This window comes from Anolis carolinensis, chromosome 1 (assembly GCF_035594765.1).
Source record: "Anolis carolinensis isolate JA03-04 chromosome 1, rAnoCar3.1.pri, whole genome shotgun sequence".
Taxonomy (NCBI): domain Eukaryota; kingdom Metazoa; phylum Chordata; class Lepidosauria; order Squamata; family Dactyloidae; genus Anolis; species Anolis carolinensis.
In genome coordinates, this window is record NC_085841.1 from 65,381,365 (window position 1) to 65,395,838 (window position 14,474).

Genomic DNA, 14,474 nt, shown 5'->3' on the forward strand with positions numbered 1-14,474 from the left:
AATTTTTGCTATTTGTTGTGCGTCCCTTTTTTTCCTTATTAATCTTGACAACCATTTCCCTGGCTTATTGGCATTTTCATATCTATACTGTTTAGTCCATTTTAGCTGGTTGGCTATTTTTTCTAATTCCCAATTTCTCTTTTGGTTTTTTAGTATCTCTAGTTGTTTTATTATTTTCTTGTTTTCTGGGTTAGCTTTTAATTCTTTTTCTTTTCCATCTATTTCTATTTGTAGTTCTTTTAATTTTTGATTTTTAATTTTATTTATTATTGCTTTTTGTTTAATAAAGAAGCCTCTGGTGACTGCTTTATATGCGTCCCAAATAATTCCTGGTGTGGTTTCTGGTAAGTCATTGAGTTTAAAGTAATCCTTAGTCATTTCTTTAAGTTTACCAATATCCTGTTCTTTTTTGATCAAATTATCGTTTAATCTCCATTTTTGAATGGTTTTTCTATAATTAATTTCCATAATTAATGGGCTATGATCTGACAAATCCCTGGACATGATCTTTAGTTCACTAGTTTTTGTGGTCAATATTGTAGATGCCCAGATCATGTCGATCCTTGACCAGGATTTATACCTATTTGAATAATGAGTGAAGTCTTTTTGTTTTGGATTTCTCGTTCGCCACACATCCTGTAGGTCATATTCCTTTTTTAATGATAAAAAATTTTGTGGGAGTAAGTTGCTTGCCTTCTTTTTTTTTAAATTTGATTTATCTAAATTTTTATCTAATATACCATTAAAATCCCCCATTAAGATCATATGGTCAAAATTGCTCTGGTCAATACATTGTCTAAGAAATTTCACAAATTTCCTTTTAGGTCCATTCGGAACATAGATGTTACAAATTAGAATTATTTCTCCTCCTATATTGATCTTTATCGCAATTATTCTTCCTTCCTGGTCTTTAAATTCAAATTTAGAGTCGAGTTTGTCATCGATATATAAGACTACCCCCTTTTTCTTTTTTTTTATCAAGGGAGAAGTATTCTTTACCTAACCTTTTATTTATTAGATATTTGGCATGTCTTTGGGCTATATGTACTTCTTGCAAAGCAATGATGTTAAATTTATTATTTCTCAAGTAGTTGTACACTCTCTTTCTTTTATTAGGGACATTCAGTCCATTAATATTGTTTGAAAAGATTTTTATTAATTGTTTAAAATCACTCATTTAGGGTTTCTTCCTCTTCTTCCTCCTCATTGTCCGCTGGTTCCTCCTGGTCATCTACCTTAAGAGACCGGATCGCAAGATCTAATCCTTCTTTAGGCGAATCATATCTTCTTTTTTTTGAACTCTTAGGATTTTTCTCCTTCTCTGTCGATGGCAATGTTTGTTTCTGAGCTAGGTCTCTCTTTAATCTTCTGTAAAACTCGTCTGCCTTTTCTTCTGTTGTAATCCAGGTCTTCTCCTCCATGTATGTCAGCATAATGCCTTCATACTTCTCCCATCGAAACCTTATTTGCAGTCTTTTTAGCTCATCCGTCAAGAAAAAGTATTTCCGGCGTCTGTTCAGAATTGCTTGTGGAAACTCCTTAAGGATTACTACTTTCTTGTCTTTATAAGTTAGAGTTTTTGTTCTGTTGTTTTGTAGGACGTCATTTCTGTAGCTTCTTTTAACAAAATGTACTATCACATCTCTGGATACTTTATTCTTTTTTGCAAAGTTAGTATGAATTCGAAATACTTTATCAATTTGTGTATCTGCCTCTTTCTCGGAGCATTTCATGATTTTTGCAGTCAGCTGTATGATAATCTGTTTAATATTTTCTTTCGGTTCTTCCTGGATATTACGAAATCTTAATTGATATTCTGATTCGTTTGCTTCCAACCTTTCTTGCATTTTCTCTAACCTTACAAAAATTTGTATTCATAATGTTATGACAACAACATCAGGAAAGCCTGGTAGTTTATCATTGTATATCTGCCTACTTAGCTTTCAAGCTAACTACTGTAGTTCCTATAATATTCGCATTCTAACTTTGTATGAAATAATCATACTCTCAATATTACATTGAATTAGCCATTAAATATAGAAATAAAATCCTCAGAAGTTCAACAAGTCTAAGAGAACTCAAAAGCTTTCTTTAGAAGCCAGCAATTTTTACAGATTGGTGAAAAGAAAGAAGTGAGTCAAGCCAACTAGATTTCTCTAAAGATGATGTTCCAACATAGCTGGAAAAGTCTTGTCTCCCCTTGCTGCACCAGCATTTTGAACTCAGGCTTGAAATGAACTTGCTACTAGTCAAGCTAGAATGACACTGGAGAAATATGATCCCAATATCTCATACAGGTCAACAATATGAATTTAAGTAGAGTCATACTACAAATGGAAACAAATTTGCTTGACAGTTGTATAGAATACCCTGGAGCTTTACAAGTTTTCCAAGAGCAAACCTAATTGGAAGAGAAAATTATATCTTAAAATAGGCTAATTTCCTTCAGTATCCCATGTTATTTTTTTTTTGGGGGGGGGAACCTCAAGAGTATGAGAATGACAGTTCTGCATTCCTTAAATGCACATGTTTTTTTCTTTTTTTTCATTTTAGGTTGATAACCCATACATTTATATATCTTCTCTTTCACTTTAGCAGCTAGTAATTAGCATACAGAGATCAGAGAACTGAGCTCTTGGCGTTAGCTGGAGCTCAGTTGACTGACCTCCCTTTGGAAACCAAAACCCAACCAATCAAAAAGCTGAAGTTCCATTATATGCAATGGCATAGAAAAAATGCAAAGTCAAGGTTTTTTTCCACACTAAGCCATGAATTGTTTATTGTACCAGTCATAGGCCATGACATCAAATAATATACAACCATTTAAAGTACAATAAGCACTTTCCAATATAAACATTAAAACTTAATCCATATACTGGCTTTAAAATTACAGTAGTAGTGACATGATAACAATAACAATGTCTGATTTGTATTATCCCAAACTATCTCAATTTCCATTTTTAGCCCCCACTGTGAACTTTACTAATTTAGCTCGTATTTTTTGGGCTGCGACTACAAATATGGCAACCTATAATGTTATATTTTTGGAACAATCCACTAACAAGTCACAGGTAACTACTAACTGTTGCCATATTGCCCTTTCTTCCAAAAGGGCTCCCAGAAGATGATTTCTAAGGTCATTCTACAAAGGGCAATGTAACAGATAGTGTATTAAATCCTATTTTTCCCTGACCCACAAATACAGTCGTTGGGCATGAGGGATCTCTCTATCCTCCCTCTAGCCAGCCTGATGGCATTGTTTGGAAACGCAGGGCTGTAAATGGTTTTCTAAAGGCTACAGACGTTAAGTCTTGAAGATATTGTTGACAATATTGGCCATTCTTTAGTAGAGGATACCAAGTGATGAAACCCTGCTGTTCACTAGTCCACAAGTTGTCAGATGCATCCATTTCAAAGATTTTGTCTCTAATCGCCTTCTTGTTCAACTGCATTAGGGTTGTTGATGAAGCAGGGCTAACCAGTATTGAGCCCAACCTCCCTGCTAATATTGATCCATCAAGCATTGATTTATCCTCTCATCTACCATTTCCAGAAGTTTCTTCCCATATGAAATGTTAAGCTTATGGATTCTAGCCTTAAGTGAGGGAAGATCCTATTCAAGCCTAAAAAGGTGGTTGGTGTCCCAGGGGAAAGGGCAAAAAGAGCTCTTAAAAACTTGCTCTAGATACACTCAACTTGCTTTATGTTACCCTGTCCCCATATTTCTACTCCATATAACAATTGTGGTAGAATTTTAGCAGCAAAAATCTTAATTGTGGGACATACCAAGGAATTCCCCCCCTTTGTTTTCTCAAAGGCTAGAATTAATTTTGCTGACCTCCAGGCAGATAATTTGGTTGCCTCTATAACAGTCTTACTGTTACCATTATATGAGAAATGTATGCCCAGGTACTTAAAGCTGTGACATTGTTCTGTTGGGCGGCCATACAGTTGCCATTTATGCATCTGCTTCCTGTTGAAGAATACCTTCACTTTGGTTTTAGCACTAAGCCATGAAACACATTGGATGACTTAGTGCCACTCACTATCTGCCCCTGGAGCATAAAGCCATGTATATCACCTTGAACTGCTTAGATCAGTGGTTCTCAACCTGTGGGTCCCCAGGTGTTTTGGCCTACAACTCCCAGAAATCCCAGCCAGTTTACCAGCTGTTAGGATTTCTGGGAGTTGAAGGTCAAAACATCTGGGGACCCACAGGTTGAGAACCACTGGCTTAGATGAACAGAGGGATACAAACCAAATACTGGGGTATACGGGACCCGCTTCCACTATGTTCCTTTTAAATTTCTATAAATGCTCACCTTCTTCATCCCCTTGGGGCTGAGTCTCCAGTGCTGGAGCTGAGGCATCATCTGAATTCAGAATGGAAAAGATTTGAAAGGAGACTACAATTATGAGAGTAAACTAAATGTGCACATACATAACTGAGAATAATAATTTAAATACTGTACAGTCTCAGAGAGTCACAGTATACTATAAATTTAATTGGTATTTTAGCATTCTGCACAATGAGGCAATTGAATTAGAAAGATATCCCAGTGTATTCATTCTTACAATAATCGCTTATTAAAGGAAAATGAACTGTAGATGTCCACAGGAAAGAGTAAGTCAAGATGTATGTATAGTCCAGTGTTTCTCAAACTCTGCTCCTCCAGGTGTTTTTGACTTCGGCTTCCACAATTCCTAACACCTGGTAAGCTGGCTGGGATTTCTGGGAGCTGAAGTCCAAAACACCTGGAGGAGCAGAGTTTGAGAAATACTGGTATCGGTCATGGAATGTAGGGACCCATTCATGCCAACATGGCTCTTCTGTTTTGTTTTGTTTTGTTTTGTTCATGTACTGCTCTGAAACCATGTAAATTTGGGTGAACAGAAATAAGCATCCATTTCATTCTTGTAAATGACTGCAGCTTTAATCATCCTTCACCATTGACTGTGCTGGCTCAGTTTGATGGTTACAGATCAACTCAGTCTAGAGCACTGATTCTCAACCTGTGGGTTCCCAGATGTTTTGGCCTTCAACTCCCAGAAATCCTAACAGCTCTCAAACTGGCTGGGATTGCTGGGAGTTGTAGGCCAAAACACCTGGGGACCCACAGGTTGAGAACCACTGGTTTAGAGAGCTACATACATTGCACCCATATCATATGCCATTGTTTTAATAAATAAATCAAGCCTGAGATCTCTTTTGAGATCCTATGATATAGGGTGGGATATAAACATTCAAAAAATTAAGATAAAATGAAATACAAATCTAACAGATTACAGTTGTGAATCTACTCCTGTTTTTATTCCAAAATATCCAAAGTATAGAATTTGATCACCTTATAGGTTCATCATTTAGGATAGATCTTTTAAACTATTGAATCATATCCCTAAATTACAGTCAACATTAAGGATAGCTCATTTAAAGTTCCTACTAAACTCAGAGTGAATTTATCATACCACTGGGACCCATAAGCTACCATTGACAAACATAGAAACACAGAAGGTATCCTTCTTAGTGAATTACCAAACAAAAGTATGTACACAGTGTACAAAGGAAAACATTTTTAAAAAGAGACGGTAACAGAAGCAATTGTACCTTTCTCTTTCCCTCTCTCCTTCTCCTTCTCTCTCTCTCTCTCTCTCTCTGTGATAGCACCCCATTTTAAAAGTCTTATATCATTACAGGGAGTATGTGGAGCACAAATTGCTGATTCCCGCAAAACCTCTCACTGTAAAACATGCTGATCTGATAAAACAGATGTTGGCAATTGAATCCCAAAGCACCCCTTAAATGATATTCAAGATACCCATATAGTACAACATTAAACCTAACAGGAATTGCGCCATGTTTGTGTAAATAGGTTCTGACAGTTGGCTGGCTTCAGTCTCTAGCAGCAAATTGTAGAAGTTTTCTTTGTAAAGTATTCGGCTTCACACCTGGTTTTGTTCCATGTATATCAAGCACAGTGTGTAGCTGGAGGCAGGTGATAAAACTTATTCATTGCTGCTCAGTTTCAAAATCCAGGCAACCTTTAAAGATGGCACATAGCATGTTAGCAATATTCAGTGCCAAAAACCAAAATTTATGAGCTGTATTGCATTTCTTAAGAAAGTTGTGGACACCTGGAGCCTACACATTTGCCTGGCAAGTGTATGAAAGAAAGGACTGCCCTCAAGTAATATATATCCATCTCACATTACTCAGTTTAGCAGCTACTGAGTCTTTGCATAGGAGAAAAACATAAAATGGTTATGTTTGCTAAGGTTCCCATGGGACCATAAATCTAGGACAGTTACATAATTTTTCTATCTGTCAGATTTCCTTAGCTTGTACCTTTTGAGGGAAAATGTAGTAAATAGAGTTGAATATGTCTCACCATTAATCTTAGGACTAATTCCACTGAATACAGTGGGAAGTAAATAGGTCTAGAAAGACATATGAATGAAACAGGCATATGAAAAGTTATAAGGATATATAATTAATAATAACAGCAACTGCTTGGCTCTGAATAAGATCCACCAGTTTAAGTCATTACAATAATTCACCACCAGAAAACCTATCCTTAGTTTCCACTGCAGTGAGTGAAATAATGGCACTAACTTGGGGGCTTGTGTACAGTGGCCCTATGCTTCAAATTGGACTAAAAGTTTAACCTAGATGTCCAGACAACACCCAGAGACTTCTGGTCCTTAACCCAGGTAAACCAGATTGATCCAGTTTTACCCTGCATTAAGCAAAGTAGGAGATAAGCCCTACTTTCAGGATGAGTATGGACAGAACCAGCTACAACCTGGTCTGATCTGCTATCTACATGAACTGGCATCATCACAATCCCCTTTGCCCTGCACTACAGGGAACAGGGAGCAGTTCGGCCCATGTTGCTCTCTCTCCACATTGCTCTGGAAGATGGTGATGGAGCTCCAGAGAGTTTCTGGCTGTCATTGGGCATTTTTTCTAACATCATGCCCCCCCCCCCCCCCCCACACACACACACCAGCTCCTGCTTCCTGGTCACACAAGCATCTTTACTATGTTGGCAAAGGGGCCCAATGATGGCCAAGAATTCTCCTGGTATTTCATGGCCATTTGGTAGCAACAACGGGGATAGTAAAGGTAAGATAAGATGACAGTCCTGCAAAGTCAAATTTTGCCACAACAGCAGGATAATCATTGATAGTGCAGCCACCCCAAGGGTGTAGATGTGCCAAAAACCTCCATTTTTAGAGCCTAGTATAAGTTAATGCATTAGAATAAGGATTTTTTGAGACATTTAAAAAATCAGTAGAAATCAAACTTTTGATGTGAAAAATGATATTCTAAAATGGAAAAAGATTAAAGATATATATGTCTATGGCAGGGGTGGGATCAGATTATATGAATAAAGCAAGACAACTACGCATAGTTATTAAAGAAGATAATCCATTTTCTATGGTAAGATATTTACCTGCTTTTCCTGTACCTTCTCGTTGTGGGAGCCTTTCATTTAGAGAACCTAATAGTTTGGGAAGGATAAAAAAAAAGAAAACAAATCATTTCTATGGTCAAGATGCAAACTGAGGTGGGGCAGAGAAGTAGCTTTTTAAGCATGACTATTTTAATACATGAGTGTATTGCTACACTTTAGCATATATCTGTTCTAGCCAGTATAGCTCATGGTGTTGAATGATGAGGTTGCTCCAACAACGTCTGAAGAGCCATAAATTACCCATGCTAACTTGATATATTAATACTGAGCAGTTTTATAATAAGGATAGAAGCCCCTGATGGTGTAATGGGTTAAATCCTTGTGCTGGCAGGACTGCTGACCGACAGGTTGACAGTTCGAATCTGGGGAGAGGATGTAAGCTCCCTCTGTCAGCTCCAGCTCCCTATGCAGGGGACATGAGAAAAGCCTCCCACAAGGATGGTAAAACATCAAACATCCGGGTGTCCCCCGGACAATCCTTGTAGGCAAGTTCAGCCAATTCCCTCACATCAGAAGCTGCAAGTCGTTCCTGACACAAAAAAGCAGCTTAGATCTAGGGAGCAATCCAAGTTTGTAATAGCTCTTCTATCTCAAAGCAAATGATTCTGGAAACCACATACATGCTGTTTACAACATTTTTGGTGCTAAGCCCATGAGAAACGAAACATGCAGTTGCAAAGATTTTCATGCACAACTTGAAGGCGAATGCTACGTAACAGCATTGTGTACATCACATTCCAGCAATAATTTAACACCTGTTTCTAAATTTCCATTCCATCTCCCAAGAGCTCAGTGGCTCTAAAATTCCTTTTAGTTCCCTAAATGTTGATATATTGACGTGGGGAGCAGTAAAAATGTCAGTGTTGCATCTGGTGCTTTTCAGCAGACAGTTTGTGGAGGATGGGGCATTTATCTTCATGCTGCCAGGGAAGCACATTTGATTTACTTTAAACTCTCAAAGTTGTCCAGTGCTCTGATGGGGGTGGGAAGGGCTTCCGAGAGGCTATGAACCTAAAGTATACTTTCAGCAATTGACTATGACCAGGCTGTATGTAGCATTAGAAGGATAAATGTTGGATCAATCAATAGTAAATACAGCACAATTTTATTTACCCAAACAACCTTGTCAGGAAATAGTTGAAACATGCAGCTGCACAAAAGTTCAGATGGCCAGGAATGGTTTTTCAACAGAGAATATTTACTATGTGGACATCACTCCAAATGAAAGGCATACAGATAACAAATAATCAGGGCTTTTGATCAATCTGCAGAATAATGCGCAGAGTGTAGGACTGAAGAGATATAGGTTCAAATTTCCAGTTAAGTATGAAGCTCACTGGGTGGCCCAAAAGATACAGGCTGGTTTGAAATGAGTGCTGATTCATGAACAGCATGGAATCGGGAGTATAGTTCAGTTAAAAACAACCTTTATGTGTATTGTCAAGGCCATGATTGCCACAGAACAGCCAAAATACACTGAACAGTTTCTAAATGAGACTTGTTTGTCTCAGATAAACAATGTCATTGGGGTACAGACATTAGGCTTGTGCATGGATTTGTTATGGACATTTGCTTTTGGCTTGTTCAATTGGTTTGGAAGCCCGTAACAGCATGGGCTTTGGTGCCATTTTTTACCAGCTACGACAGGACATGTGGCTGTTGAAAACCGGCAATTTTCGATTACACATGAGGTGCAAAGAGGCAGGCAGCCACTAGAAGGAAAAGCACGAGGGCAAAAAAGGCACCACTCCAGTGCCTCCAAATCAAGAGAGAAGAGAGGGCTTTTTAAAGGAAGCTCGGGGTAGGATACCTCCAGGTGATCCCTCTTCCGTTCCTGGGTGTGGGAAGCCTCCTTAAAATGCCTCAGAAAACTGCCTACTGCAGGGAGAGAGTCTGTGTGCCTGCTGTTCCTGTCTCCTCTATGGTCGAAACAGCTTTAACAAAGCATTAAACCCAAAGCAGAAAGCAAGTGGGGAAAAGGCACCATTCCAGTGCCTCCAAATCAAGAGGGAAGAGAGGGCTTTTTAAAGGAAGCCCAGGGTAGGATACCTCCAGGTTGTTCCCTCTTGCTTCCCTGGGAAGTGGGAAGCCTCCTTAAAATACCTTGGAAAACTGCCTGCTACATAGAGCCCTGGTGGAGAAGTGTGTTAAAACACTGAGCTGCTGAACTTGCAGACCGAAAGGTTACAGGTTCAAATCCCGGGAGTGGAGTGAGCGCCCGCTGTTAGCTCCAGCTTCTACCAACCTAGCAGTTCGAAAACATGCCAATGTGAGTAGCTCAATAGGTACCGCTCCGGGAGGAAGGTAACGGTGCTCCATGCAGTCATTCCGGCCACATGACCTTGGAGGTGTCTATGGACAACGCTGGCTCTTCGGCTTAGAAATGGAGATGAGCACTAACCCCCAGAATCAAACATGACTGGACTTAACATCAGGGGAAAACCTTTACCTTTTTTTTTTTACATGAAGAGAGCTCATGTGCCTTTTTTTTACATGAAGAGAGCTCCTGTCTCCTCTAGAGTAAAAACTGCTTACCAAAGCATTAAACCCAGTCTCCTCTGCAGACAGAAGGGAAAGGATTGCAGAAAGAGTGGTATCTTAACTTTGATGCTTTTAATCCAGGTCTTAATGAAGGTTGTCAAGAACAAATGATGCCTAAATTGACAGGAAGGGGGCCTGTGGCCACCAATGGGCCAGAGAGAAAATGAATTTTTCTGCCTCCCAGATCGAAATTGATTTCTGTCTTCCCGAATTCAGGAGGCTCATGAAAAATGGATCAGGACCCCCACCAAAGTCCAGGACAAAGAAACAGATTGTGGTTTACCCAAATTGCACAAGCCTACCAGACATCAATATTTCTCCTTTCTAGCCCTCTTATGTTTTCTCAGTTCTTCTTAAAACCTTCTTATCAGGGTGTGGGAGGGGTCTGTCTTTTTTATAGGAACCATTCTGGAGTAATGTGCCATATATTTTAATTTATTTATTTTATAGGTAAAGCTTTTAAATATGTTTTGCTTTTATCTGACACCGTAAAATGTTAGACAACAGGAAGCTTGAAATTCTTGCTTGCTTACTCAAAACCACCCAGAAATCTATTTCTTATCTGTGGTAACATATTCATCATTTGGTACTCTGGAAGATGAAAATGATATATAGAAATACAGTAAGACTCCTGAATCCACAGAGGATACATTTGTGGACTTCATGTGCATACAGAATTAGATACATAGATAACAGAAATCCCTATTGAAATGAAGGCCCTCTGGCCCAAGAATGCCGTAGAGCAGGCATGGGCAAACTTAGGCCCTCCAGGCATTTTGGACTTCAACTCCCACAATTCCTAACATGATCAAGTACTCTATTACAATAATAACAGCCACACCCAGGATATGCATTGTTCAAGAGATAACATATTGGCCACAAGAAAGCTGTTTTGCCAAAGCTGTTGCACGAACTGGTTCTTAGATTGCTAGAAAGATGTCAAGTCAAGAATCATGTAAATATGCTAGAAGGCAGGGGCATTGAATGAAGCAATAATTAATATATTTATATAGACACACTCCGAGTGGCTTACATAATTCAAATAATTGAAAACCTTAATACTGCTCAGCGGGTATTTCGGAAATATATCATTTCAAGTATATCAACTCTATGACTACAAGGACATCTGTAAAGCAATCTTTTTAATTCCAGCTTTAGAAGTTTTCTAAAATAGGGACATTTGCTTCTCTACTCTCTTTTTTGTGGGAAGAAGAACTGTGGGCAATTGCCATGCAGATGTTATCTGATCCTAGCAATATTTCCTCTTTTGTAGAGAGTGGCTATTCCTCTTGCTGTCAGTTTTTAAAAGCACTTATTAAAATTCCAACAACAATATTACTGGAAAGCTATGAAAGACATAAAATGGTTCTAGTAAAATACAGGATCCAGCTTATTAAATTTCTCATGTAGATGAAAATCTACAACTAATTATTGAATAACACTGACTTTTTCATACAGATATAATCCTGCTGTTAGATATCACTGACTTTAATAACAAAAGTAATTTAGGCATAGGATTGCTGCCTGGATGCCAATCTGGGGTCATTTGAGTTTTGCATCACACAACTATAAAATTAAACTTCTCTTTTATAATGCCATTAGAAAATTGGATTATTGTTTAAAGTATTATTAGCTGTTGCAGTGAGACTTGAGGTTCCTCCAAATTCAAAGTTCAGAGCTCCACTTAAAGCTCTCGGAAACCAAACCATGGTGACTCCAAAGACGAATAAACATAATCTAATCCACCGTGAGGAACATCAGAAGAGAATTAATAAGGATTCTAACTCTTCTCAAAAACTAAGTCAATGACTTTGGCAAATTTCCTTTATGATACAATAGACAGGGTGGAGTGTGGTTTATTACAGTTGTTTTTTCTCTTTGTTTTGCTTTTGTTCCAATTTTTTTAATATAGCCAGTGTACAAAAAAACCCAAAAAAACTTCAATGGACAATTCACAAAAAGAAAGAGGAGGAGGGGGAAGATAAGGGAAAGGGAGAGTTGAATGCTCTCTTTATTCATAGCATGTATTTTACCTGGACAGCGTGGAGTTTTGTGCGATACAGCTGTACCACTGATTGGACGGCCATTTGGAGTGACACACCAACAGTACCCGGTGTAACTGTGACATTGAACCTGTCAGAAAACATTGATCATACAAAACTCAGATATTATATTTTAATATCTCAAATGTTTGTAGAAATCAAATGTACAGTTCCATCAATTAGGATTTACTGTAATGGAATGTTCCTTTATCTGATCTCATTCTATTTTATCCTACCTTGTCCGTATATCATCTTCCTATTAAACAACCAATTAATCTATCTAGTTATTTGTCTATCTACCTGAACTAGTTCCCAGAATTTTGTTAAAATGTAGCATCAGACTAAAATCACTGGCCACCATTTACTTCTGTATGACACATTAAATGGGATGTAATCTAGAACTCAACTGATATGCAAAGGCAACAACCTAACCTCCAGATAGGGAACCATAAAGGATAAATTTAGCTCTCATCTAACATTACTTATCCAGGGTACATCTTCAAACAACCATCTTCATAATACTGTTGACAATCCATTGGGATCCACATCTTACAGAGCTCACTGCACTTAACTGGGAATTGCTATCCAGTTTTATAAAGTCGCATATATTCATTGCAGCTGTATAAAACAGGAAGCCAAACTGTAAATTCTGAACCAGCAATGGTTGCTCTGCATGAAAGAAGACATTGCAGTTGATAGTCAAACAGATGAAGTCTACATTAACAGAGTCAAAGATTTTCACTCAACCTGGCTATAAGTGCCATCATCATTGCATTCTGGAATAAAAACTTGTTGGAACTCTTTGCGTGCTTGTTCTTGAGTGTATTTTCTCTCTGCCACACATCTTGAAACATCTGCAGGAAGGAGAAGGAAAAAAGGAGATAAAATCTTTAAGGCTACATGAATTAGACTATGTAACATGATTTTGTCCCTGGGTTATAAACGTCAATTGGTTCTATCATTAAAACATGGGAAAAGTTTATTAAAACTTTGTTTTTGTGGACTAGCCTGCAGCACATTGTGCTATAGTTTTTCATTGTTGTAAGCCGCCCCGAATCCTTTTGGGAAAAGGAGGTGAAATATAAGTAAAGCTATTATTATTATTATTATTATTATTATTATTATTATTATTATTATTATTAAATGAGCATCTGTTAGAGTCTCAATCAATTCAACATAGTTTGTGGCAGCCACAAAAATGAAGTTTTTGGCGTATAACAGCTACTTTGAAAATAAATACCTCACAACTTTCAAACCAGGAACAGATTTTTTTTTCTAATTTTGTTACATAGTGTTATGTAATAGATTGTTGCCATATTATACTGGTATCCATACATTGGCTTCTGGTATATTTCTGGGATGAATTTAAAATGCAATCATACAGGTTTAAGAAGCCTGGGGCCATTTTACAAAAGGATAAGCTCTTTTTATATTAGGGATGGAAAGAATCTTTTCAATGATCAATTCCTACATTGAAAATGGATATAATAATAATAATAATAATAATAATAATAATAATAATAATAATTGTCAACATCAGAAGAGGAATTTTCCAGGGAGACTCATTTTCCCCTCTGCTTTTCATTATTGCCATGATCCCTCTGTCAACAATCTTACAAAAAACAAATCTCGGCTATCAAACATCTAAGAAATCTCACAAAATTTCACATCTGATGTACATGGATGACTTGAAGCTGTATGGAAAAACGAAAACTGAAATCCAGTCTCTGACTAACACTGTCCGAATTTTTAGCACTGATATCAGCATGGAGTTTGGTTTGAACAAATGCTCGACAGCGGCACTGAAGAATTGAAAAATCATTGAAAGTGAGGGCATAAATATGTCTAATGGCCAAACGATAAAGTGTCACCAGCCAGAGGCCTATAAATATCTGGGCATATTACAGCTGGACAACATCAAGAATGAACATGTGAAAACTGTAGTTAGCAAAGAAGACACACAAAGGGTCAGAAAAATTCTCAAAAGCAAGCTCAATGGAGGCAACAACATCAAGGCCATAAACACCTGGGCCATACCTGTTATAAGATATACTGCTGGCATCATAAACTGGACACAGGTGGAACTGTACAATTTGGACAGAAAAACAAGAAAACTCATGACCATTCATCATTCACTGCACTCTCACAGTGATGTTGACCGGCTATATCTGCCTAGAAGATCTGGTGGCAGAGGACTCTTACAAGTAAAACAAGCAGTCAAAGAAGAAGAACATGCCCTGGCAGAATATGTAAAGCAAAGTGAAGAACTTGCTTTGACTGAAGTAAAAAGTCAGAAACTCCTCAAAGCACAGCAGACAAAAAATCAGTACAAGAAAAACACACTACAAAGTAAAGCTGACAGCTGGCACAACAAAACGTTGCATGGAAAGTTCCTTGACAAAATTGAAGGAAAAGC

At 37.9% G+C, this 14,474-nt stretch overlaps 1 protein-coding gene across 2 annotated transcripts in view; it reads right to left on the reverse strand.

Annotated features, from left to right (window-relative positions):
* Positions 1-14,474, reverse strand: part of smoc2 (SPARC related modular calcium binding 2) — a 211,306-nt gene that overhangs the window by 85,612 nt on the left and 111,220 nt on the right. For both annotated transcript variants that reach the window (XM_062976010.1, XM_062976013.1), the window contains exons 3-6: positions 12,806-12,912; positions 12,050-12,149; positions 7,455-7,502; positions 4,323-4,373 (exon numbers count right to left, since the gene is read on the reverse strand). In XM_062976010.1, coding sequence (XP_062832080.1) covers positions 4,323-4,373; positions 7,455-7,502; positions 12,050-12,149; positions 12,806-12,912 — 306 coding nt within the window. The remainder of the gene's footprint in view (positions 1-4,322; positions 4,374-7,454; positions 7,503-12,049; positions 12,150-12,805; positions 12,913-14,474) is intronic.